Below are 26,051 nucleotides of genomic sequence, written 5' to 3'. Positions count from 1 at the left end.
TTATCTGCACATTACTTTTCCTCTCTGCAATTTCAGGGTCATGCTGCGGCAGCTTGGCGCCTGACGAGAGCGAGGGGGAACCTGCCAGGGGATTACTGCTAGCGAGAGCTAACAGCAGGACAGCAGGCCTCAGGGGAGTGGGGATGGGCAGAGCAGCCTGTGAGGCTGGGCCAGCAGCACCAAGGAGGCCTGGGCCCTGGCAGGGAGCTCGGCACACGCTCAGCTGACCCAGACGGCATTCACAGTAGATCCCCACTGAGCAGCAGCTGTCCCCAGGCCCTGGAGGACCTCTCAGCAGGAGCAGGAGCTCTGTGAGACCCTCTTCGACCACAGTTGGGTCTGTGACCATTGGGAGAAGGGAGCAGCGCCTTGAATGGGAAGCGGAAGGGCAGAACCTAATGCAAGGAGGATCTTAGTCTCTGCAGGCGAGTTTTCTGACACCCACAGAGCTTCCTGGGTTTCTTCTCTCAAGACTGGGGCATCGTTCCCTCCCCTGGTGAAGGGTTTGGCCCAGGAGGGCCAGCTGAGGCGGGGACAACTCTTGGATGGAATCCAGACCACTTGAAGCTCATGTGCTCTCTGCTGTGATTGAGGTTCAAAGGCTTCCCCACTGCAGGGGACGAGGGGCCGCCTCCGTGTCTGCTCATGAACCACAAGGACTCCGAATGCTCCAGACTGGACCGTTTCGAGCCACCAAAGAGGGGGGCCCCCGGAGCTGGCAGCCAGCAACCCCAAGGGACTAGAGGGCTGGGATGGACTGACCTGCCCCTCACCAGGGCAGTGGGAGAATCAGAGCCTCTGTGGCCCAGCTAGTGACAGAGAGACCTGATGAAGCCATAAGCAGGGGCCCGAGTGGCCCAGGGACAGGGGAGCCACTCCTGCCTACGTGCTTTCTCCTTGCGTAGAGGGAGGGTGTGGTGAGGGACCCCTGCCTCTGTCCCCTCCTCAGCACGTGCCCCTATGCCCTTTGCACGTGGTGCCAGAAGAGGCAGGCTACGCTGTGGCTGGCCCGTCAGTGGGCTGGGAAAGGAGTGGCCACGGTGACACCCCACTGCCCACCAGGCTGGTGGTCTGGCCCCCCGGGGCGCCAAACCATGAAGTGCTCCCTACGGGTGTGGTTCCTCTCTGTGGCCTTCCTGCTGGTGTTCATCATGTCACTGCTCTTCACCTACTCCCACCACAGCATGGCCACCTTGCCCTACCTGGACTCGGGGACCCTGGGTGGGACCCACCGGGTGAAGCTGGTGCCTGGCTATGCTGGCCTGCAGCGCCTCAGCAAGGAAGGGCTCCCCGGCAAGAGCTGTGCCTGCCGCCGCTGCATGGGTGACACTGGAGCCTCTGACTGGTTCGATAGCCACTTCAACAGCAACATTTCCCCTGTGTGGACCCGAGAGAATATGGATCTGCCTCCAGATGTCCAGAGGTGGTGGATGGTGAGAGCTACAGCCCCTCCTGCCTCCCCTTTGCTGCCCCCTTGGTCCCCCGGTTTGGGAGTCACTCTTCAAGCCCCTCTTGGATTTGGGCATTCTGCCTTCTGGCCCCCAGAGCCTTGACAAAGTATTCGGTCCATTTGACCAGAGCCATCTGGTAGGGTCACAGATTCTGAAAGGCAGAGTGAGCTTTGGCCTGGAAGGAGAGAGAACCACTTTTTAGTGCCTACAGGGGCTGAGCAGACACCAGAAATGCCCACTAGGCCAGGGAGATAACACAGGAGATACAGGCCCCAAGGAGGAAGATGCGAGAGGTAAGGACCATGGCGGGGAGAATGCTGGATCTTCTGACCCCTTACGATAACTTGGAAGTCCACAGTTTTTTGCTAAATATCCTAATTTGTAAATGTTGGCTCACAAGAATTTTAAACACCGTGAGGGCCACTCACTTAGTTTTCTACAATTGCTGGAAGAGGCTTTCTTCTGGGCCAGGATAAGAAAACATTGTGAGTTTCTTTGGGAGATAAGGGAGGTGAGGGGCAGGGGATGAGAGGACAGGTATGCCCGAGGCTCCCTGCTTTTCTGGCTCCTGTCACCTTTCTGCTCCTTTTAACTCCCTTTACCTCATCCTTGTCATCTCTGGAATGTCACTCCCTAGGCTCTTCCTGGGCCATCTGGTTGCCATACTGTGTCAGGTGGAGCAGTGTCAGTGCTTAGCCCAAGGGCCCTCAGGCCACCTTCATTCCCCGCTGGGGGACTGGGGAGTCAGCTCCTGGTTTCCCCAGCTGGAAAATGGGGAAGATGATGACTCCCCGCTCTTTCTCACATTCAGGGAGACAGTGAGGAGGAGCTCCTGTGATCAGGCTTATCAGAACAACTCACATATCCTGCTTCCTGGCTCAGACTGTCCAAGTCCCTAAGAATGGGGAGGTCTACAGAGCAAGGATCACCAGGAGCCCCAGGGGCCATTCCTGTGGCAGCCTGGAGCACTGTTAATCATAGTCACAGCCCTCATTTTGTGAGGAAAATCAAGGTTCAGATAGTGCACAGAGCTTGCCTGAGGTAGTGGCCACCTAGAACCAGAGCAGGATCCTGGGCAGAAGTAGACCCATGGGTAGGCCAGGTTTCCTTCCCTTAGGGATGGAACTCGGGGCTGTTTAAGCACCAAGCATGTTCTTCAGCCAAGACACAGAAGCGATTTCTCTCGGGCTCCCCATAGTCACTCCCTTTTGCTGTGAACTTAGAAATTCTTATCTCAAGCTTAGCTTCCTGTCCACACTCAGTTCGTATTCTTGTTCTCAAGAGCCTTTCCTGTGCTCCTGTGCTAAGAGAAGAGGCAGAGAAGCAGGCCTACTCCATTCCCTTCATTTATTCTGTCCCCTGAGCAGCTCCTGCTCAGCCACACTCCCCATATTATGGTTCAGACCACAGAGCGTGTTAAAGCCCTAGTTTCTACCCTACTGATTTGTGGTCTGTGACCCAAGTCCAGTCTGCTCAATATTTTCTTTTAGTTTATTTTTATTTATTTTTGAGAGAGAGAGAGAGAGAGAGCAAGCCGGGGAGGGGCAGAGAGAGAGGGAGACAGAATCACAAGCATGCTCCACGCTGTCAGTGCAGAGCATCGATGCAGGGCTCAAACTCACAAACCATGAGATCATCATCTGAGCCAAAATCAAGAGTTGGATGCTTAACCGACTGAGCCACTCAGGTGCCCCTGCTCAATATTTCTAAAATATTTGCATTAGTGGGACGCCTGGGTGGCTCACTCGGTTAAGTGCCCAACTCCAGCTTAGGTCATGATCTCATGGCTCGTGAATTCGAGCCCTGTGTCAGGCTCTGTACTGACAGCTCAGAGCCTGGAGACTGCTTCGCATTCTGTGTCTTCCTCTCTCTCTGCCATTCCCCTGCTTGGACTCTGTGTGTGTGTTTCTCTCTCTCTCTCTCTCTCTCTCAAAAAATAATAAACATTAAAAAAAAAAAACTTTAAAATATTTGCATTAGTTAACATTTAGGAATTGGGATATTTCACGTGAAATCCATATTTTCAGCTTCTCTTGAAAAACTGGAAAATTTGGTGCTTTTGAGCTCACGATACAACACAGCAGCAGTCAGCTCACTCCTTTTTGATGGGGACTCCTGTTTGCCATAGTCCCCATCTGCCACTTTACTCCTGCGCAGTTACTTGCCTGGCGTGTTTGCATTTGAGGGCTGCCCCAGCTTCATTTCATGGTCTTCCACGGTTACTGGTGGTTGGAAGCACAGGGAACCAGTTTCATTCCAGCCATTCTGACTTTGAAAGAATTCCTGTACCTCTCTGCCTGCTCTTCTCCTCTCCCCTAGGGCTCAGGGGGTGACTCCAGTTATCCCTGTGGATATTGCGTCAAGATGGAGCTTTCCTAACCCTGAGTCCTCAGGCTCAGTCCCAGAGGCGCCCTCTGTAGGCGGGTTGGGAATGAGCCCTTGAAGCTCAGCAGGGTTTTCCACATTAACTGCACCTCAAAATGACTCTTCCTGTGACTCATAGCTTCCCTGAGAGGACAGCAGAGCAGGGGCCTCTGCAGCCATGACGAGCCCAGGAAGTTTCTCTGCTCTGCGGTACCCCTTGACCCCCGAGTCCCCTCCAGTGAGTTAGAGCGTGCGCCTGATGAGAAGGGCACTAGCCTCAGAAAGGAACTTTACTGTGTGGGAATGGGGGCATGTCCTCACTGTTGAGAGAGAATTCCCTTTCCCTGACTGAGATTAGAGGGTGAAGGCAGGGAGGCGAGACAGGCAGGAATCCCTCCCTGCTCACCCGCCCCTCTCCTTCCTTCTTCTCTCCTGTCCACAGATGCTGCAGCCCCAGTTCAAGTCACACAATACCAACGAGGTACTGGAGAAGCTGTTCCAGATAGTGCCAGGCGAGAACCCCTACCGCTTCCGGGACCCCCACCAGTGCCGGCGCTGTGCCGTGGTGGGGAACTCAGGCAACCTGCGGGGCTCTGGCTACGGTCCGGATGTGGATGGGCACAACTTCATCATGAGGTGAGCCCCAGGGAGCGCAAGGGTGGGCCCAGGACAGGCCTCCAGAAGGAGGCACTGGCCTCCATAGACTTGTCTGGCAGTATAGGAGTTGCCTGCTGCTGTGAGCCTCCCATACCAGAACCTTCTGTAAAGGCTTGAGTGTCTCACTCTTATTTCTTGGGTAGATGGGGAGGCAGAATTCCCATTCTGTACTTTGCTTGAGGCCTACACTCAGTTTCGAGTCCTGAACTCCTCTGAAAAGAACCGAGAGTAGACCACTGGTTGTTTTCTGGTGAGAACTCCCACCTGCCTGGTCCCCTCAGTGCTGAGCCAGGAGTGAGGCCCCACACTAATGTCTTGATTAATAGCCACAGATGGTTCCTCCTGGCAGTCTCACAGAAGATGGAGGTCCTGGGCAGGAAGAGGAACTGCTCAGTGCTTGCTCTGGGCTGCTGTCCCTCACCTTTATTTGATAAGGTTTAGATTATGTGGGGCAGATTCATTTACCAGACATCTCTGCCCAGCCTTAAGGAAAGGAGAGGGGTTGGAAAGGCATTCATTTCAGACAAAGACACAGAGCTATGAGCCTGGAGGTGAACAGGGACTACATGGTGGACTTAAAACTCTAACATGGACTGCTCATTCTGTTCCTGACTTTCATCCTGTTTTCTGACTTTCTCCTTAGACTTGGGGATGGGAAATGCCATGCTGGGATCCTTCCATCCCACTCCTTGGTGGAAAAAGAGACTTGAGAGTAAATATACTGAAAATGCCGAGTTTTCACTAAGCATCTCTTATGATGAGCATTGCAGAAAGACCAGGTTTCCCAGGAGGCGAAGGAAGGGCTTTGTCTTAGAAACTGTTGCTGTTTCCATGGCAACACCCAGGCAGCAGTATGTCTCTGAGGCTTTCACCATTCCTTGCAAAACCTTTCTCATGTTGAGGTTGGGGGGGGGGGGGGCGGTGGGGAGAGGAGGTCTGCTAGGCCCCATCCAGGAACCCAGAACCACCTGAGATTCTCTCTATCCTCCAGCTGCTGGCACTCAGAATGTAAGGGAGGCAAGCTGGTTGCTGGAGAGGGGGCTCTCTCTACCCTGAGACAGTGGCCGAGAGTGGGGAAGGAGGCATCCATCACTTCAGTGCAGCCCTGGGACTCTCAGGAAGCCCAGGGAAATGGTCTTGAGTGCCTGAAGCTCCTGCCTCTGCTGCCCTGCCCCCTGTGCTAAGTGGATGCTTTCATTATGCATGTCAGTGGCGGTTGGGAAGCTCCAGGGTAGAAGCAGACAAAAAGGCTTGGCCGCTATGACACCTTAGTGGTACCTGGTCAGGCCAGGCTATAGAAAGGAATTCACAGATGTTCACTCACAGAGACCAGGTTAGGAGATGTGCGTTTTGGAATGGACCCCAGAATTGCTTTGTGTAAGGGGTGACCCAGATTGAATTGGCTTTTTGCTGATGTGTACAGTCTGATGGTAGTGGAGGTGACTCTTTCCTTATAGGCATGTCTTGGTTTGGAACTACTGGGGACGCCTCCCTGGTCCCTGGAGGCAAGACCAACATAAGACCCCACCAAGCTGAGTTACAGTGAGATGATGGCTATACCCATATTTCCCTATCGCACCCCCCGGCTGCCTCCTCCTCCTATATGTCTTCTGAGCCCTGCTGAAAACTTCAAATGGAGTTGAGCTGGTCCTGCCTCAGCCAGCCAGCAGAGCTAGAACAAGCACCTGGCAGTCGTAGGCTCACCTTAATACATGAGTGAATGGAAGAGACTAGGTGACCAGATACCAAACTCTAAGCATGAATGCACATCCACCATTCCCCTGCCTCTGCCCTCAGGTGCAGAGGCAACCAGAAACAGATAGAATTCTAAAATGCTTTTCCCCTGAATCATGGAGATGTAGTTCAACCTGTGTCCTGTCTGGCCCCTTTCCAGGGCTTGGCTTCTCCAGAATGAATCAGAACCTCAAAGCAAAATCCTGCCCTCAAAATCCTGCCATGTTCCTTCCTTCATTTTAGAAAGTTGGTGCCTGCCCAGCAAGTGAGAGGGACCTGAGGGAGGTGGAGGCACTGATACCACCTGCCAGGTCTAAGAAGGGACTTCCTCAAGACTGTGGCTACAGATGATGGGGGTGGGGTGGAGTGGGGTTGTCTTCAGAGGCCAACCTGGGACACTTGTAGCCCTTTGATCTGTGGGACCAGTTTGGCCTCTCCATGTCAAGTGAGAGGAGGTTATTTCTTAGGTACATGCCAGAGTGACCTTGACCCCAGCTCCTGCCCAGTCCAGGCCCCAGCCAACTTGAGTGTCACCAACCCACGTCGTCCACTTCCTGATACCCCGTTACATATCCCAGGCAGCTGAGAAACACCATCCCAATTGATCTGTTCCTCACAGACCCCAGGGCTGATGTGACAGAAGGCAGATCTGGATGTGGCTCTGGTGACCATAGGACACCAGTGCTGTGTGTAGAGCTCTAGTAGCCCCAGAAAACTGTCATTAATAAATGGAAAAGTATACTTTTAGGCTCTTCTAAGAGGTAATATCTCTGAATCCTAAAGACCAGGAAAACGGAGGGGTGCCCAGACAGGAGGCACAAAGGCAGTTAACCTAAAGAAATGGAGGCTAGAGCACAGTTGGTCCTACAGAAAAGATTCTAGGCTTCTGCTTGAGCCAGACTAGAACTGAAGTGGCCAAGAACAAAGACTCACTCTCTAGTTCCAAATCAGGCCATTCTCAGGCTTTATGGCTTTCCAACTCCAAACATCCTCCAATTCCTCAAGGGAAGGGAACGAGAGAGCTACAGCAATATGACTGGCAGCAGTGGGGCCTCCTGGATGTGCTCCTACTGTATCGTGCCATCAGGGGGAGGTGGGCAGGAGGAAGGCATTGTGGGAGCCCCAGTGACACAGGAGGTCTTTACTCAGCCCAGCTGAGTGGTGCCAGCCACTTTAAGTACAGGTAACCTTCATCCTGGTTTTACAGAATAGGCATAAAAAGCTGGGAAAGCACATGGAGACTTTGCTCCCTCTCTCCCAGGTCCCTTTATCCCCATTGGAGGGCAAGGTTATGGTCATCTATCTAGGCAGTCATGATTCTGCAAAGTGGTCCACACAAGACAGGAATGTTCTCATAGATGGTCATAGCAGAAAAGACCAACAGGTTTGTGTTTACAGCTGGATCACCTGTTTTGAAGATGTTCACCAAAAGAGGGAGCTTTGATTTTATTGATCCTATGTTTTGCACAAGTTGAAAGGAAGTAGAAGCCTCCTGGGCTTGTTATACCTAGGAGGACGGTGAGCCCACTCTGGGTTTCCGACTTCTTCCATGGCAGCATGGGAGAGACACATCCACACTGCACATCACCGGCAGACAGCCAAGGTGGGCACGGTCAGAACTTGGAGCATCCCTCCTGGCCTTGGGACAGAAAGGCAGATAAGAAGCTGACATACAGGGACAGAGGGGCTGGTGCTGGTGGAATAGAGGCTGCCATACAGCTTAGGGGCTGAGGGAATGCTTCAGCTTCTTATCTTGCTTCCACCGTCTTCTAGGAAAGAGGACAGAACAGCCAGGTAAGGTTGAAGCTGTAGAAGGCTGTTCTTTTCTTTAATAAAAAAAAAAATTGTAAGAGTAATAAATATGTTGTTATTGGGGGAAAAACACAGAAATATATATACTAGAGGGTGCCTGGGTGACTCATTCAGTTAAGCGTCCCACTTCAGCTCAGGTTATGATCTCACAGTTCATGAGTTTGAGCCCCACGTCGGGCTCTGTGATGATAGCTCAGAGCCTGGGGCCTGCTTCAGATTCTGTGTCTCCCTCTCTCTCTCCCCTTACCTTGCTCTCTATTTCTGTCTCTGTCTTTCAAAAATAAATAAACATTAAAACATTTTTAAAAGAAAGAAATATATATACTAAAAGATGAATTACCCTTCCCCATCCCATTTCCCAAGAGTAACCTTTGTTACCAGTTGTAATACTCTTCCAGATTTTTTTATTCATATATAAAAATATGTTTTTTCTTTATTCCTTCTTCCTTTTGCTCCCTGTGCCTCCTTTTCTTTTTTTACAAAAAAATGGTATCACACTATCTTGTTTCAAGTTTTCCTTTTGTCTTAATTCCCTCCTGCAGCACATAGTAGTATTCAAAAGGTAATGGGATAGACACCTCACATTACTTGTTTTTTTTCACTGAGTACCTCTTGGACTTATTTCTTACCAGCACGTGTAATCTATTTCACTCATTCTCATGGCTACATGGTGTTCTATGATATGAGTGTGCCAAAATGTATTAACCAGTTCTCTTTTTTAATGTGTATTTATTTTTGAGAGAGAGACAGACAGAGCATGGGCAGGGGAGAGGCTGAGAGAGGGAGACACAGAATCCGAAGCAGGCTCCAGGCTCTGAGCTGTCAGCACAGAGCCCGACGCAGGGCTTGAACTCACGAGCCGTGAGATCATGACCTGAGCCAAAGTTGGACGCTTAACCAACCAAGCCACCCAGGAGGGCCAACCAGTTCTTAATTGTTAAATTGATTCTCCTTTTCACTACTGTAAATAATAATGCAGTGAATATCTTTGTGTGCATGTCTTTGCAGACTTATGGAACCATTTTTATAGGATAGATACTTAGAAATGGAATTGCCACAGGGTGCCTGGGTGGCTCAGTTGGTTGAGCATCTGACTTTGGCTCAGGTCAGGATCTCATGGCTTGTGAGTTTGAGCCCCACATCGGGCTCTGTGCTGACAGCTCAGAGCCTGGAGCCTGCTTCAGAGCCTGTCTCTGCCTCTGTCTCTGCCCATCCCCTGCTCATGTACTGTCTCTTTCTCTCTCTCTCTCTCTCCCTCCCTCTCCCTCTGTCTCTCAAATATAAACACATATTTAAAAAAATAATTAAAAAAAAGAAATGGAATTGCTGCATCAAAGTGTACACCCATTTATATTTTTGATGGCTAGAACCAAATTGTCCTTTAAAAATCTTGTACAGGGGCACCTGGGTGGCTCAGTTGGTTAAACATGTAACTCTGGTTTGGGCCTGGGTCATGATCTCACAGTTCGTGGAAGCCACGCATGGGGCTGTGTGCTGACATCGCAGAGTTTGCTTGAGATTTCCCTCTCTCTCTCTCTCTCTCTCTCTGTCTCTCTCTGTCTCTCTCTGCCCCTCCCCTGCTCTCTTTCTCTCTTGCTCTCTGTCTTTCAAAATAAATAAATAAACTTTAATGGGGCACCTGGGTGGCTCAGTCGGTTAAGCAGCCTACTTCAGCTTAGGTCATGATCTCACGGTTCTGAGTTTGAGCCCCGCATCGGGCCCTTTGCTGACAGCTCAGAGCCTGGCCTGCTTCAGAGTCTGTTTCTATCTCTCTCTGCCCCTCCCCTGCTCACGCTCTGTCTCTCTCTGTCTCTAAAAAAGAAAATAAAAACATTTAAAAATAAAGAAAGATGTATAGAAACTGATTTGACAATAAATTTCATATAATAAATAAATAAATAAATAAATAAATAAATAAATAAATAAATAAATAAAATAAAAATAAAGAAAGAAATAAACTTTAAAAAAAGATAAAAATCTTGTACCACTTTCTATGGCGGTTTATTCTCATGTCACCCTCTTGTCCTTACAGGATGAATCAGGCGCCAACCGTGGGCTTTGAGCAGGATGTTGGCAGCCGAACCACTCATCATTTCATGTACCCCGAGAGTGCCAAGAACCTGCCCGCCAATGTCAGCTTTGTGTTGGTGCCCTTCAAAGCCCTGGACCTCCTCTGGATTGCCAGCGCTTTGTCCACGGGGCAGATCCGATTGTAAGTTGCTCTGTTGACTGGGAGTGGAATGTGGGTGACAGAGCATTTTGAGAGGAGTCTTCCCAAGGATTGGCTCTTAGAATTCTTTTAACTGAATATTTTGACCGAGAGGGGCTGGTGAAGAGGGAGGCAATAGTAGGGAGAGCCCAAAGTGGTGCGTTAGCTGGGGCCACAGGTTGTTCAGTGTCACTCCTACATAGTGACAGCCAGCTTCCTGTAGGTAGAAAGGGTAGCAAGGTTTTGGTCTCCTTTCCAGGAGGTGGCTCCTGACTGTGGGAGTTCTGCATTCTGAGAATTTTCTTTAGAGACAGTTTCTCAATCACAGCTGGGAACCTGAGGAAATTTAATATGTCATTTTTTATTTTATTTTACTGAAGTGTGGTTGACATACAACATTACATTAGTTTCATCACCAAGTATTTTTTTTTATTTTTAATGTTTATTTATTTTTGAGAGACACAGTGGGAAGTGGGAGAAGGGCAGAAAGAGAGGGAGACACAGAATCCGAAGCAGGCTCCAGGCTCCAAGCTGTCAGCACACAGCCCAACATGGTGCTTGAACTCATGAACCGTGAGATCATGACCTGAGCTGAAGTTGGATGCTTAACTGACTGAGCCACTCAGGCACCCCATCACTAAGTATTTTTTAGCATCTCTATTGAGGTACAAGTCACATGCCATACAGTTTACACATTTAAAGTATACAAGTCAGTGGCTTTTATTAAATATGGTGTTGTGTAGCTCTCACCACAATTAATTTTAGAACTCCTTTCATCTTCTTAAAGATGAAGATCTTTAAAGATCTAAAGATACCTCTGTACCCCTTAGCCATCACCCTCACTCCCTCTACTCCCACACCCCAGCCCTAGGCAACAACCACTAATCTACTGTCTCACTGTGTGTGTGTGTGTATGTGTGTGTGTTAAAATGTATACAACATATGGGGTGCCTGGTTGGCTCAGTTGCTAGAGCATGTGATTCTTGATCTCACTGTTGTGAGTTCAGGCCCCACATGGGGTGTAGAGATTACTTAAAAACAAATAAATAAATACAAACTCATTTTCTCAGATCACTGCCCACATTCTCCACCAAAATTATAAGTACACTCAGGGCACCTGTGTGACTCAGTCAGTTAAGCATCCAACTTCGGCTCAGGTCATAATCTCATAGTTCATGGATTTGAGCCCTGCGTCGGGCTTTGTGCTGACAGCTCAGAACCTGGAGCCTCCTTTGGAATCTGTATCTCATTCTTTCTTTTTTTTTTTTTTTTTTTAAAGAATTTTTTCTTTTTTTTTTATTTTGGGACAGAGAGAGACAGAGCATGAACGGGGGAGGGGCAGAGAGAGAGGGAGACACAGAATCGGAAACAGGCTCCAGGCTCTGAGCCATCAGCCCAGAGCCTGACGCGGGGCTCGAACTCACGGACCGCGAGATCGTGACCTGGCTGAAGTCGGACGCTTAACCGACTGCGCCACCCAGGCGCCCCTGTATCTCATTCTTTCTGCCCCTCCCCTGCTTGTGCTGTCTCTGTCTCTCAAAAATAAATAAATGTAAAAAAATTTTTAAATAAGTACATTCGCTTTGTTGTGCAAAACGCCACCCTATCCAACTCCAGAACTTTTTCATAATTTCAAGTGGAAATTGCATTCATTAATAACTCCCCATTTCCCCAACCCTTAGCCTCTGATAACCACTAGTCTTTTTGTCTGTATGATTTGACTATTATAGGTACTTCATGTAAGTGGAGTCATAGTGTTTGTCCTGGCTTATTTCACTTAGTGTAGTGTTTTCAGGGTTTATCTGTGTTGTAGCATGTACAGGATTTCATTCCTTTTAAAGGCTGAATAGTATTCCACTATATGGATATACCATATTTGCTTTATCAATTCATCCATCAGTGGACAGTTAAGCTGTTTCCACATATTGCCTGCTATTTGCCTGCATTTTGTCACTATGTATTTTTTAAACACAGAAATATAAATTACAGTTTCCTGACTTTATCTTATGATAAAGTTTAAGTTTGAGTTTAAGTCCCTTGCTTAGAAAAGGAGTATAGACTACGGGTGCCATGGCTGCCTAATAGGGAAGGAGGGATTTGTACCAAATATGAGGATAGTAGCAAGAGGGTCATTGTAGGCAGAACTAAGACAAATATAGTGGGTGTGAGATGATTGGCTAAATTAAGTGGGGAGTTCACAGCTGAGTGTTGTGGAAAGAAACATTTGGGCTGGATAATAGAAGGCACCAATGTTTGTCTAAAACATCCTTATTTTATCCTAAAGAACATAGGTAGCTGCTGAAGTTTTCTGAGCAAGGTACTGCAGTGATGTGCTCTGGGAAAGCAGTCTGGAAGCAGGGGATCTGTTGTAAGGCTGTCATCACTCGGGCCTGACAAGGAGGAAAGGCATCTGTGGACCTTTCTAGATCCCAAGGGCCATCTAAATCTTCTTCTTTCTGCTTGCAGCACCTATGCACCAGTGAAGTCTTTCCTTCGAGTGGACAAAGAAAAGGTAAGCTCCCACCTCTCCCTTGTTCATCCCCATCTCATTAGAAATGGTGCAGATTTGACTACTGGTGTGCCCAGTCCTGTGGCCCAGGTGTCCCCCAGTGCCCTTCCAGAACCTTCAGAGTCCACCCATCTGCTGGTATGCCTGACCCCCTCGGAAGCCACAGGAACTAGGGAACTTGGAAGAACAGGTCTGCTGGCAAACATGGAGGAACTGGCAGAAGCTACTTAGAGCCTGGCCTGAGTCTCCAGGCCCCCAACACCCCTCATGTGTCTGTTGCCTTTTCTCTTCCCAGGTTCAGATCTACAACCCAGCCTTCTTCAAGTATATCCACGACCGGTGGACAGAGCATCACGGGCGGTACCCTTCTACAGGGATGCTGGTGCTCTTCTTTGCCCTGCATGTGTGTGATGAGGTGGGTAACCCGGTGTTATGGATAAAATAGGGATACCCATGGAACAGAGGGGATTAGCCCTTCTTAGGGCTTAGCAGAGCAAGAGGAACGTGTTTTTGTAGGCAGAAACCAAGTGGCTTTGATTTCCTGCATTTCTAGGCTGTAAAGTATACATCTTCATTTCCCAAACTTACTACTCATGATTTTACCAAACCTGAAATCACTTCAGTGAAAAGTTAAATTTATTTAAAAAGGAAACAGAACATTACTACCATAATTGGTATTACTTGTCATAAAGAAAAAAATCATCAAAAATATAAATAGAACGGAAATAATGAAGTTAAGTTCCAGCGGGATGGTCTTCTCCCACCGCTGTGGGCCCTAGGCCTACCCTCTGTGTGTTAACACTGCAGGTCATTCGTTCCAGGAGCGCATCTCACTAGCAAGCAGGGCTGCTGTGCCATACTCGCTCACGCCCAGCACACCCACTTTTGCCAGTAAATTCAGTGTGTGGTATTGGGTGCTTGACTAGCTTTCATATAAAAGTATTACATTAAAAAACAAAAACAACAACAAAACAAAACAAAACAAAGGAAAGTTAGCAACGGTGGGAGAGGTCCCATAGCCCCAGACCGAGGCGTATCGCTGCAATCAGACGGGTGGAAGAACCGAAAGGGAGCAGCAGTCTTGCCAGTCGGTATCCTTAGCTCCAGGCCTGGGTGTCGCGTATTCCCGTTGCCTCCCGCGCTCTGCGAATTGACGAACTGCGCGTCTCTTAGCTGTAGTCGGGTCGCTGCAGCCCCTTTCTCCTAGCCCACCGCGACCCGAGGCTCTCCCGTGCCCTGTCCTCCCGCTCTCCGACGCGGGGTGACCTGCGCCGCCCTCCCCTGCAGGTGAACGTGTACGGGTTCGGGGCCGACAGCCGGGGCAACTGGCACCACTACTGGGAGAATAACCGGTACGCGGGGGAGTTCCGGAAGACGGGGGTGCACGACGCCGACTTCGAGGCCCATATCATCGACATGCTGGCCAAGGCCAGCAAGATCGAGGTCTACCGAGGAAATTGAACCCGCGACCCTTCCGGGCCAGGCGCGAACCTCGGGCGCTGGCTCCTAGCCGGGACTCCAGGCCAGCCGGAGGGCGGTGGCCTCGGCGTGGGCACGGCGCCCCATTGGGCGTTTCCAGGCCCTAGGAGCGACGTCAGGGCGCGGTCTGGACTAATCATGCTGCAAGTCCAGCGAGCGCTGGCTGTCCCTCGCCAATCATGAGACTGGGGACTAGCCGGCCAGGCACCAATCAGCGCTGCAGTCGAAGCGGAGGATTTTTTTTTTTTTTTTCTCCCAGCCAATCATGCGACTCAAGGAGAACTGCCGGCACTGGGCCCGTCTCTTCCAATCAATGGCCTTCGGAGGCGGGCCTGCGGCCGCTGAATCCCCTCTCCCCTATGCTTTGGGTAGAATTTTATTTCACGATTTTTAAGGAACAGAGGTTGGTTCCGGCCTCAGTGAGGTACTTTCCTCAGTGTCTGTAGGAGCATTGCCCGCCGCTCGTCGACCTCACTCGGTCAGGGGCGCCGAGAAGGAGACGGTGGGGAAGGTGCGGGGCAGCGGCGGCTCGGCTTCCCTTGCCGGGGCTGGTGGGGGACGGGGGTGTCCCTCTTGACCTCCGGGTGGGCGGTGGGGCGTTAGCCGTTCCTATATGGTGGTCTAGGGGAGATCAGATGGTTTCCGGGGAGCGCGCTTTCATCCCAGGGTAAAAGCTGGAGCCCTCTCAAACCTCTTCAGACTCCAGAGAATTTTGGACCCCACGTTTCCTTTTTCTGTCAGGCCCAGATGGGTGAGTGTAAACCCACCAAAGAAATGCAGTGGCTTGTGGGTCCCCTCCTCTTTCTCCCCATCCCCACCTTTGGCCACCCTATGGAATGGCCTTTCTGACCAGGGCATTTAGCATCTCACCATAAAACTAGAACTGTATTCACCCGTTGCTAACGGGCGGAATTCGCCTAGGGCCTAACTCTGGAACACAGGTGTAAGGAACACGGCAGGGGACAAGGAAGCCCAGTCACTTCAGATGTAAGGTGCTTCTCACTCTCGTGTACTCTCGGCCCCTACTGTTCACCCAAAACCTTTTCAGTGGCTCTTCTTAGGCCGTGGGCCTCCTCACCAGCCTACCTGTCCTGAAAAAAAAATCAAAACTTGCCCTGGGGGTTGGGGGGCACTGTTGCATCTTCACTCCCTACCCGCCCCCCGCCCCCGCCCCCCCCCCCCCCCCCCCCCGGCCCGCTCGCGCGAATAATCGAGCGCGTTTGGCCTGCTCTAGGGAGAGGGAGCAACACGTGGGAAAGAAGGCTGGAGTTGGGGAACCCAGCTTGCCTGGTGCATGCACCTTCTTCCTTCATCCATCACCCCAAAGAGGAGTAGGAAACCTTTGCTTGGGGGTGGAATTTGCTTTGGTCTCGTAATTTAATTAACTTGAGGTTACCAGGGATGGCTGACCAACAAAGATTTTTTTAAAACTCTACGTTGGCCATGCAAATAGCTGGGATTCTAGCTGGGGAGGAGTAGACTTGCCCGCTTGCATGCCTCCTCTCCTGCCCTTGTGTCCCCTCTCCCCCATGCTCACTTCCTGCCTCCTTGCTCTAACCCACTTTCCATTTCCAAATCTAGAAGGGCAGGGAAACCAGCAAACGGGTTACAACTGGAATTTACCTGCATGACTGAACCCAGCTAAAGCTCTGACAGGAAGCTGTTGATGGTATTCTCACCTTACAAGGCTGGGGAAATTTCGGAGGGGGGAAAGGGCTTCTGTGAAGTTTCCAAACTACTAATAGGATCCCCCTTCCCAACAGTGAGGAACACAAATACCACCCTTTATCTTAGTGAGTTGATACCACCAAGCAGCCTCCTGGCCATTGGTGTAGTTCCTGCAGCTGGCTGGGGGAACAGGGACCAGCAGGGAGTATTTTAGAAGAGGATTGGGGCAGGGCAGTGGGCACCCCTAAAAGTTAATATATTGAGAACGTAGCTAGAGTCTGTTCCTTTCCAATTCCCAAAGGAGGAGGAGTAGAGCATGAGGGTGGATTTGGGGGGCCTTTAGTGGAATGCCTCTCTCAGGGCCTACCCCATCATTTTAGAGAGTCAAGGCACCAGCCATTCTTGCCAGTCTCAGCTCAGTGCTTCCTGAAGAGGCAGTTTGGAGTGTTTAGAAGATAAAAAAATGCGATTATGCCAAACAGTATTGAGCAGAATAATTTATTTCTTTTCTGTTCCTTTTTCTTTTTGTTTTGTTTTGTTTAAAACGTTAATAAATCCCCTTTCTGGAAGAGGTAGGTCCCAGCATCCAGCCCAGATCTCCTTTTCTGCAATAGTTATTTAAACAAATGTTTTTTATTTTCTTCCCTTTCTCTCTCTTTCTGAATTAAAAAGAACAAAAGAACTATATAGTCATTTGTCTATTTGAAATGGGTATGGTTGTGGAAAGAAGAAATCTCTGTCAGCCGGGAGCTATGACCAAGTAATGACTAAGAACATTGGGTGGAAGGTTTGAAGGAGAAAAGAGCATGACTCCAAACACCTGCCCCCGTATACACGAGGCCTCCCAACCCAGTCCACCAGCAGTGCCCTCTGAAATAGTGGTTCTTAACCACTGTCCTTTGGGACACGTGAGTGGATCAGCAGGGCAGAGACTGTCCACTGCCAGGGGCCCCACAGCATGCAGATCGAGCAGGCACCAGGATGGGGTTTCCCACAACATTTCCAGGTTCTGCAGAACTCCCTGTGATGCTGTAGGTGTGGGTTGGCAGGAAATTGACAGAATGGGAGGAGCAGGTTGCACAGGCATCCGAGGCACTTCCTTGGCCCATCTGGACCCCTAGAGTCTACTTTGTGCAATGGAATGCCACCAAACATCCAATTTTTTAGTTCAATGGACCAACTACTATGGATCTCACAACAGACAGCTTTGAGTCTAAAGTCATTTGGTGTCCTGCAATTCACTTTCTGCCTGTGCCCAAGAGCAATCCAGGAGTTGCTTTTCACTTGGAGAATAACTTTTGGTAGAGGAGCGTACTGGTATTTTTCTAAAACCCTAGAACAGGGGCTATAGGTCTCTTACTTGGAGTTGTCAGAGACTCCTTCCATCTTTCTCTCTCTACCACAGACACTGTTAGCATTTGGTTGCCTGGGTCCTAAAGCCTGGTGGCAGGACAGTGTACGCATAGGCTAGACTTCCGAGAACCATTTCTTGTTTGGGTCCCACTCAACTCAAAGCCAGCTGCCTTCCAGGTCACTAATTGGTTGGAGCAGCACTCCCCAATGTTGTACCTGTTGCCTCCACAATCAAGAGTTCCACCAAATTGTGTATCTTTTTTTTTTTTTTAATGTTGGCCGAGGGCTGTGTTGCTTTGATCCCACAAAGATATCATACCTAGAACAACAGGTCAGCATTACCATTCGATTGCATTTGCAATAAACTGTCAGTTTTTAAGAGTCAAATGGTGAGTAAATGGGATGAGGAAAAAATCACCCATCCCTGTATAACTCAAGTTTGATGGTAGCACCAATTTCTGTAGATGCTGTTAGAGTGTGGTGTTGACTTTTTTTTTTTTTTTTTTTCCACTTACTACTTTGGACATGGTCCCAGGGACTTCTGTTTGGTCCATCTATCGTAGTCACCCCCATTCCATGGGTAAGGTTGTCAATCTGGGGATTTCGCCAGGTAGTGAATGTCTCTTCCCTTTTGGGACAGGAAATTCCAGGCATGACTAATATTTTTGCAGTTTGCTTTATTGCCCTTTGCAGATACGGAGTTTTTTTACAAGTTGAAGGTTTGTGGCAACCGTGCAATGAGCCGGTCTATCAGCACCATTTTTCCAACAGCATTTGTTCACCTTGTGTCTGTGTCACATTTTAGTAATTCTCACAGTATTTCAAACTTTTTCATTACTATATTTGGTATAGTGATCTGTGATCAATGGTTACAACTTGCTGAAACCTCAGAAGATGGTTAGCATTTTTTAGCAATAAAGTTGTTTGTTTTTAATTTTTTTTAATTTATTTTTGAAAGAGACTGAGTATGGGGCGCCTGGGTGGCTCAGTTGGTTAAGCATCCGACTTCAGCTCAGGTCATGATCTCACGGTTCGTGGGTTTGAGCCCCACGTTGCGCTCTGTGCTGACAGCTCAGAGCCTGGAGCCCACTTCAGATTCTGTGTCTCCCTCTCTCTCTGCTCCTCCCCCACTCAGGTTCTGTTTCTCTGTCTCTCAAAACTAAAACATTAAAAAAAAAATTAAAAAAAAAAAAAAAGAAAGAGACTGAGTGTGAGTGGGGGAGGGACAGAGAAAGAGGAAGACAATCCATAGCAGGCTCCAGACTCTGAGCTGTCAGCACAGAGCCCAACACGGGGCTTGAACCCACAAACCGTGAGATCATGACCTAAGCCGAAGTCGGAGGCAGTTGGCTTAACCATCTGAGCCACCCAGGCACCCTAGGGCATAAACATTTTTATACATAATGCTGTTGCACACTTAATAGGCTACAGTATAGTGTAAACATAACTTTTATATATACCAGGAAACCAAAAAATTCATTACACTCGCTTCATTGTGATACTTACTTTATTGCTGCAGTCTGTGACCCAACCTGCAATCTCTCAGAGGTATGCCTGTACCTTAAAATGGGTCTGTGGTCTTATTGGACCCACCATTAAATGAACTTGGGTCAGAGCTCCATCTATCATTTGCCATAATAAGCCTGACTCTAACTGGTGGACCACTTTGGTTGGATGTGAGAGCTTGTATCTGATAACTCCTGAAGCTCTGGGTATTTCCCTTTCCCTAGTACACTGTCACTTTGGGAAGTAGGTCCCTCAGGAAAGACATGGGGGAAGATTCAGGTTCCGCACCTGAGCTATGTCAGAGAGTCACTCCTCAAAGGACCCTGGAATCCTCTTGAAAAAGAGGCTCCATGTGTGACCTGAATTAGGTCTGGGAACTGGGTGAGAAGCTGTGAATCCCCAAGACTGTGACCCAGGCTCCTCAGCAATCTGAATTTCTGCTCCCATGCATGTTAAGCAGAACCTTAGTAGCCTGCTTGGCATCTAATTCCTAGAGATCCTAATGGTCCATTAACTATTGTCCCAAATCCTTGTAGGTCAGAACTCTAATTATCATCCTGTGGTCTGTTGTGGTAATGTGCCCACCACCACAAGTAGTAGGCACGTCTTTTTGGACTTTATCATGTTGGGATCACATCATTCTGACTTACACATGACAGCCAACAGAGTTCATCAAAGATGGCACACCAATCACTAATGCATTTTTTAATTTTTTAAACCATTTTTGATGTGGGATATCATCAATATGCAGAAAACAGCATAAAGATCAGCGTACTAAAATAGATAATTTCATGAAATTTTTTTTTTAATTTTTTTTTTCAACGTTTATTTATTTTTGGGACAGAGAGAGACAGAGCATGAACGGGGGAGGGGCAGAGAGAGAGGGAGACACAGAATTGGAAACAGGCTCCAGGCTCCGAGCCATCAGCCCAGAGCCTGACGCGGGGCTCGAACTCATGGACCGCGAGATCGTGACCCGGCTGAAGTCGGACGCTTAACCGACTGCGCCACCCAGGCGCCCCTCATGAATTATTTTTTTTAAAGCTCCATAATGGGAATTTATTTGGCAAAATTTATAGATAAATAGATAACATTTCTATGGTAAAGAAAAGCAACTTCCACTGCCATTTGATTATCAAAATGGACTGAGGAAAAGGAGAAGAGAGGTGGTTAAACATGTTATTTGGAAGAATTAGAAAAACTAGAATGTTGTATATTTTTCCAGCTTCAATGAGATATAACTGACATATAACATTGTGTAAGTGTATAAGGTATACAACATCATGCTTTTATATGTGTATATATTCCAAAATGATTACCACAATAAGGTTAACACATCAGTCATCTCATATAATTAACACTTTGTGTGTGTGTGGTGAGAACTTTTAAAATCTCTCTTAGCAACTTTCAAATATACAATACAATATTGTTAACTATAGTCACCATGCTGTACGTTACATCCCCACAACTTATTTATCTTATAACTAGAAGTTTGTAGCTTTGACCACCTTCACCCCACCACCTCCTCCCCCTGGGAACCACCAATCTGTTTCTATGAGTTTGTTTTTTTTTAAGATTCCACCTATTAAAAACAAAAAAAAAGATTCCACCCAAAGTGAGATCATATAGTATTTCTCTGTCTTATTTCACTTAGCAAAATGCCCTCAGTCCATCCATGGACTTTGTTGTTACAAATGGCAGGATTTCCTTTTTTATAACTAACTAATACTCTATTTTATATGCCCCACCCCCACCCTCACACACCACCACATTTTCTTTTCCCATTTTTCCGTTGAAAAATGGGCACTTCGGTTTTTCTATGTCTTGTATATTGTAAAAAATACTGAATTGAACATGAAGGTGGAGATATCTCTTTGATTTCATTTCCTTCAGATAAATACCCAGAAGTGGAATTGTTAGGTTGTATAATAGTTCTCTATTCACTATTCTATGCAAAAGAATGAAACTGGATCCCTGTCTTAAATCAGTCACAAAAATGATTCCAAATAGAGTAAGGACTTAAATGTAAGACCTGAAACCATAAAACCTCTAAAAGAAAATGTGGGTGAAAGCCCCTTGACATTTGTCTTGGCAATGGTTTTATGGATATGATACTGAAAGCACAAGCAAAATAAACAAGTGGGACCACATCAAACTATAAAGCTGCTGCACAGCCAATGAAACAATCAACAAGATGAATGACATCTGGAATGGGAGAAGATATTTGCCAAACATATCTGATAAGGGTCTAATACCCAAAATATATAAGGAACTCCTACAACTCAATAGCAAATAATTTAGATAGATAGATAGACCATTTAAAAAGTGGGCAGAGGATCTGAATAGACATTTTTCCAAAGAAAATATTCAGATGGCTAAGAGACACATAAAAATGTGCACAACACACTAATCCTCAGGGGAATACAAATGAAAACCACAATGAGTTATCCCCTCACACCTGTTAGGGTGGTTATTATCAAAAAGATGAGAGATAATTGCTGGTGAGGGTGAAGAGGAAGGGAGCCCTTGTGGTGAGAATGCAAATTGGTGCAGCCACTATGCAAAACAGTATGGAGGCTCCTTAACAAGTCATTTTCAGATGAACACTCATAGCCACCACCCAGGCTGTGGGAGTAGTCCAGAGGCCTCCCCACTCCATCTTCCTTGCCAAGCACAACCCCCTTCCTGTCTCTGAAGGTGATCGCTGCCCTGACATTCATGTTCACTTGAGTCTATTTCTGGATACTCTGTTTCATTAGCCTGATTGCCTAGACCTAAGCCCATATGGAAATGTGGTTAATAATAAATATGGCCTCTCAAATCATTTAGGAAAAGAGGGATGCTTACATAAATTTTATCAGGATAACTAGATAACTATTTGGAAAAAGATACAATTACAGTCCATACCTTAAACCATTCACCAAAATGCCAAGTGAATCAGAACTAAATGTAAAAAAATAAAACCCTAAATATGGTTGCTCTTTGATTTACTAAAACAGATAAATTTCAGCTTTGTAGTTGGTTTTGGATTGGGATTTTTGTTCATGCTCTATATAGTTCCCTGTATTGCTAAAAATGGGAACTTTTTCATGCTGTTTGTGTGTTCCAAACATTTTGTTAAATTCCTTTTCTACTGATGTAATTGTCCCCATTTCATTCGTCCATAGGAGTTTATCCCTTATTCATTTTTTCCTTATAGGTTATAGGGGTTGTGGGAAAGCTAGGTTACGTGCAATGTTTAATCATATATTTAGTAGACACCTTTTCCTTCCTTGGTTTCCCTCTGTCTCCACAGAGTAGGCTCTTCGTGATTGCTTATTTAACTCCTGTCATGATGGAGGCTTTTGAAATAATTCGGAATTGAAGATTGTTTTCAGAAATAGTAGATCAAGAAACTGCTTGGGAACTTTGTATATGGATGGGGCTTACCTGCTATCTGGGTGGCTGGCCAGGGAACCAGACATTCCATGGGGGTAAAGGGGTAAGGATGAGCTGGGTTATGTTACGGTAACAAATACCCCTGAAACTCCCACTGGCTCAAAACAGAAATGTTTGTTTTTGACTCAAGCCACATTTCCATCCCAGGGATCTTCACTCATCATGGTTACTCAAGGACCCAGATGGGTAGTGATACCATCTGTGGTGGATTTGTGGTCTCAGGGGCAGGGAAAAGAGAATCTGGCGAACCACAAACTGTCTCTTAATGTCTACTCACAATTCCTTGATGCCAAAGGAGTCCCATGGCCATGCCTGAGTTTAGCTGAGATGTGAAACTCTTCTCTAGGTGAAGTACCGTGTGTGGATGAGCAATAATACAGTCTATAACCCAGAGGGCTCTTCAGAGAGAAGTGCTTGGATGTATGGTTTGGACAGGGGCGGATGGATGCCTGGGAAGGGAAGGAAGGGGTTAAGTGTTTTACCCACCAGGGAACAGCTGCAGGCTGCCATTCAGCAGGCTAGGAGCTCCTTCCTGTAACATGTTTGGCAAGGTTAGGAACAATCCTTCTTTGCTAGGTGAGAGAAAAGATCGGATCCTAAAACTGTATTGAAAAATCAAAATATTGCAAGGAAAATGAAAATCAAAACATTCTTTTCTGAGTGTGATTTAGGAATCAGTGCTCCTTCTCACCACCCTTCCAGAAAAATCACAGCTTCTGCAGCAAGTCTATGCCTGGGTGACAACCAACCCACAAAACTGCAAGAAGATGCCCCCTCTTCCCACTCTTGCTGAACCATGGCTATCAGGGCCAGCCTGTTCCTGAGAATACAGAATTAACACCTTTCATCTAACAACGGATTCTGTTCTTGAGCATAATACAGGCTCTTTATGGCAGCATGGTTTCCCTCCAGGGAGAAGGTAGAGAGAACATTTGGTGTCTGCATTCAGAGGGATCAGAGTTTAATCCTCCCTTTGCTATATACTCTTTGTCTTTTTTTTTTTACATAAAAAAATAATATATTCATTACAAAAATAATTCAAACATTTCATAAATATATAAAGTAAAACATGGAAGACTTCCTGCAGTATTTCATTTGTACTTATAACTTGTCATAAAATGGGTAAAGGGAACCATAGAAGGAAAGGGAACCCTGCCCACTTTGGACCACTGTTCTAGTCTCTCAGGCTTTGTCTCCAGAGCTCTTCCTGTGCAACCCATTTCCATACGCCCTTCCATTCAAGGGAAGGGTCTGGAATCTCAGCTTTCTTTGCTATGAAGAATAACTAAGTTTTAAGACTTGAGCATACATCAAAAAATTTTTTTTAAGTATCAAAGTCACCTTAACCATGTGATCAAGATTAACATCACCAGTCTATACTTATATAAATACATGATTCAATATATTAATAAATGGGGAAGAGACAAATCTCCCATGTAGAATTCCAAATAATTTATGTAGCTACTGTGCCCTCATGGAGGGGGAGCATGCTCCCCACTCCTTAGATGTGCATAGTGACTTCCTTTCAAAGACTAAGGTATGGAAAGGAGGGGAGAAAGAGTAATTTTACAGTGGAAAAACCTGACAAACACTACCTCAGCCAGGTCATCAAGGTCAACATTAGCGACCTTGCTGACACTGATGTCATGTTGATTGTGCCTTTGTTATGTGATGAAAATGAAAATTTACCTCTGTGGTCTTCCTTCAGACTTCCATGTTAGACTTTAAAGAGAAATCATTTTATTATGTGACTCTAATGAAATTTGGTTTGTGTTTTTATTCTTGCTTTAAAGTGAGAGTATAACTAAGATTTTGGTTTTTTACTTTTTTAAGATTTTATTCTTAAGTAATCTCTACATTCAATGTGGGGCTTGAACTCATGACCCTGAGACCAAGGGTTGAATGCTTCACCAGTTGAGCCAGCCAGGTGTCCTCAAGAGTGTGTGTGTGTGTGTGTGTGTGTGTGTGTGTGTGTATATTTTTTAAGTTAAATATATATATATTTTTTTCTCTTTTTTAGAGAGTGAGAACACAAGCGGGGAGATGGGTGGGCGGGGAGAGAGAGGGTAGGAGAGAAGGGGAGAGAGAGAGAGAGGGAGGGAGAGAGAGAGAGAGAGAGAGAGAGAGAGAGAATCTTAAGTAGTCTCCAGGCTCAGTGTGGAGCCTGACACAGGGCTCGATACCTCAACCCTGGGATCATGTCATGAGCTAAAATCAAGAGTCGGACTCCCAACCGACTGAGCCACCCAGGTGCCCCAATATAATTAGGATTTTAAATATAGGATTCCCATTTATTGAATTTATCTCAATGACTATCTTCCTCTTTTCCCAAATTTCTAATATTTTTTTATTGCTGTCCAGTGGTATGCTGGTGAATTGTCTCTCTAAAAACAAATAAAACCCTGATTTGTTTAAGTAGGCTCCATGCCCAACGTGGGGCTTGAACTCAGGACTCTGAGATCAAGAATCACAGGCTCTACTGACTGAGCCAACCAGTCAACCCAAGCAATTTGTAGTTTTTGCTCATTTCTGTGGTAAACACACCCAAAATGGCCAGTTTCAAATTAACAGTGACTTACTGCTTGTGAGTTTCAGCATGCCACTGTTTTTGTCTAAATTTACTTTTAAAAAAAAATTTTTTTTTTAACGTTTTATTTATTTTTGAGAGAGAGGGAGAGACAGAGCATGAACAGGGGAGGGTCAGAGAGAGGGAGACACAGAATCTGAAACAGGCTCCAGGCTCTGAGCTGTCAGCACAGAGCCCGACGTGGGGCTCGAACTCACGGACCGCGAGATCATGACCTGAGCCGAAGTCGGCCGCTTAACCGACTGAGCCACCCAGGCGCCCCACTTTTTTTTTTTTAATGTTTATTTATTTTTGAGAGAGGGGGCAGGGGAGGGGCAGAGAGGCAGACAGAGAATCCAAAGCAGGCTCCAGGCTCCGAGCTGTCAGCACAGAGCCCGACATGGGGATCAAACCCACAAGTTGTGAAATGATGGACCTGAGCGGAAGTCGGGCACTTAACCAACAGAGCCACCCACGCACCCCCAAATTTACTTCTTAATCTTATGGTCTTTTTTAGCGTAATGTATTCTTTCTCTTTGAGCCTTCGAACATACTTGAAGTCTTTTATCAGGGTATTCCAAAAAAGTAGTTTCACCCGGGGTGAATCTGTTTTGACATTATTTGCACTCTTTCTTAGCATAGATTTCTTCCCCTGACAATCCACAGGTGAGTTTAGCAGTTGGCTCCATGCAGCTCCTGCCGCTTTGGTCTTTATTCTAGAATCAGGTCTGCTGACATTCAGTAATCTGGGAATATCACAGAGCAGGCAGTCAACAGGATTGTGTCAATTACCTGTTCTAAATTGGGGGTGGGTGGGTAGTCCAAGTCCTCCCGCCGTCTGCCTGGGTCTGGGTCCTAATAAAAGTCTGTCATCCAGCGGGTGTGCAGGCTGGGTTCTGGTCCGGCTCCCTCCCAGCAGTGAGCCTGACTTTGGTTCCGGTCTTGCATGCGGTGCTTCCAGTACTCTCTACTCCATAAGCCCTAACAGCCAGTAGCTTGTTTCTGCAGTGGAGCCCAGCAAGCTTTTGGCTTCAGCCCTGCCTCACTACTTTGCATTTTTACTCCATTGCTGGTCCACAGAAATATTCATCTTGTTTTGGGGTCAGTGTGTTTTCTGTTTTCTGGCTTTTACCTTTTCTAGATCACTGTTGTTTGGGGGCCAAAGTGGGCATCACTTAACTGGAACACTGGTGCTCCACCTGGACTCCTCCACCTCCTCACCCTTCCCTCCTTCCCTTGCCCTATCTCCCTTGAGTACCTCTTCTGCCCTCTTGTCCCCTACCTCTCTGGAATCTTGCTCCCCTT

General features: G+C 47.2%; 1 protein-coding gene across 3 annotated transcripts in view; it reads left to right on the top strand.

The window, feature by feature from the left end:
• Positions 1 to 26,051, top strand: part of ST3GAL2 (ST3 beta-galactoside alpha-2,3-sialyltransferase 2) — a 59,913-nt gene that overhangs the window by 32,089 nt on the left and 1,773 nt on the right. For 2 of the 3 annotated variants that reach the window (XM_025920731.2, XM_086688919.1), the window contains 6 exons: positions 37 to 1,433; positions 4,258 to 4,451; positions 10,051 to 10,230; positions 12,694 to 12,739; positions 13,032 to 13,151; positions 14,024 to 16,570. In XM_025920731.2, the coding sequence (XP_025776516.1) occupies positions 1,095 to 1,433; positions 4,258 to 4,451; positions 10,051 to 10,230; positions 12,694 to 12,739; positions 13,032 to 13,151; positions 14,024 to 14,197 (1,053 nt within the window). In that variant the 5' untranslated portion in view covers positions 37 to 1,094 and the 3' untranslated portion in view covers positions 14,198 to 16,570. Of the gene's footprint in view, positions 1 to 36; positions 1,434 to 4,257; positions 4,452 to 10,050; positions 10,231 to 12,693; positions 12,740 to 13,031; positions 13,152 to 14,023; positions 16,571 to 26,051 lie in introns of those variants that run through there. The other variant, XM_086688920.1, reaches the window with a different exon arrangement.

The sequence above is a fragment of the Puma concolor genome, chromosome E2 (genome assembly GCF_028749965.1).
Source record: "Puma concolor isolate L17-30 chromosome E2, mPumCon1.1.hap2, whole genome shotgun sequence".
Lineage (NCBI taxonomy): Eukaryota > Metazoa > Chordata > Mammalia > Carnivora > Felidae > Puma > Puma concolor.
This window is presented reverse-complemented; position numbering and strand designations above follow the sequence as displayed.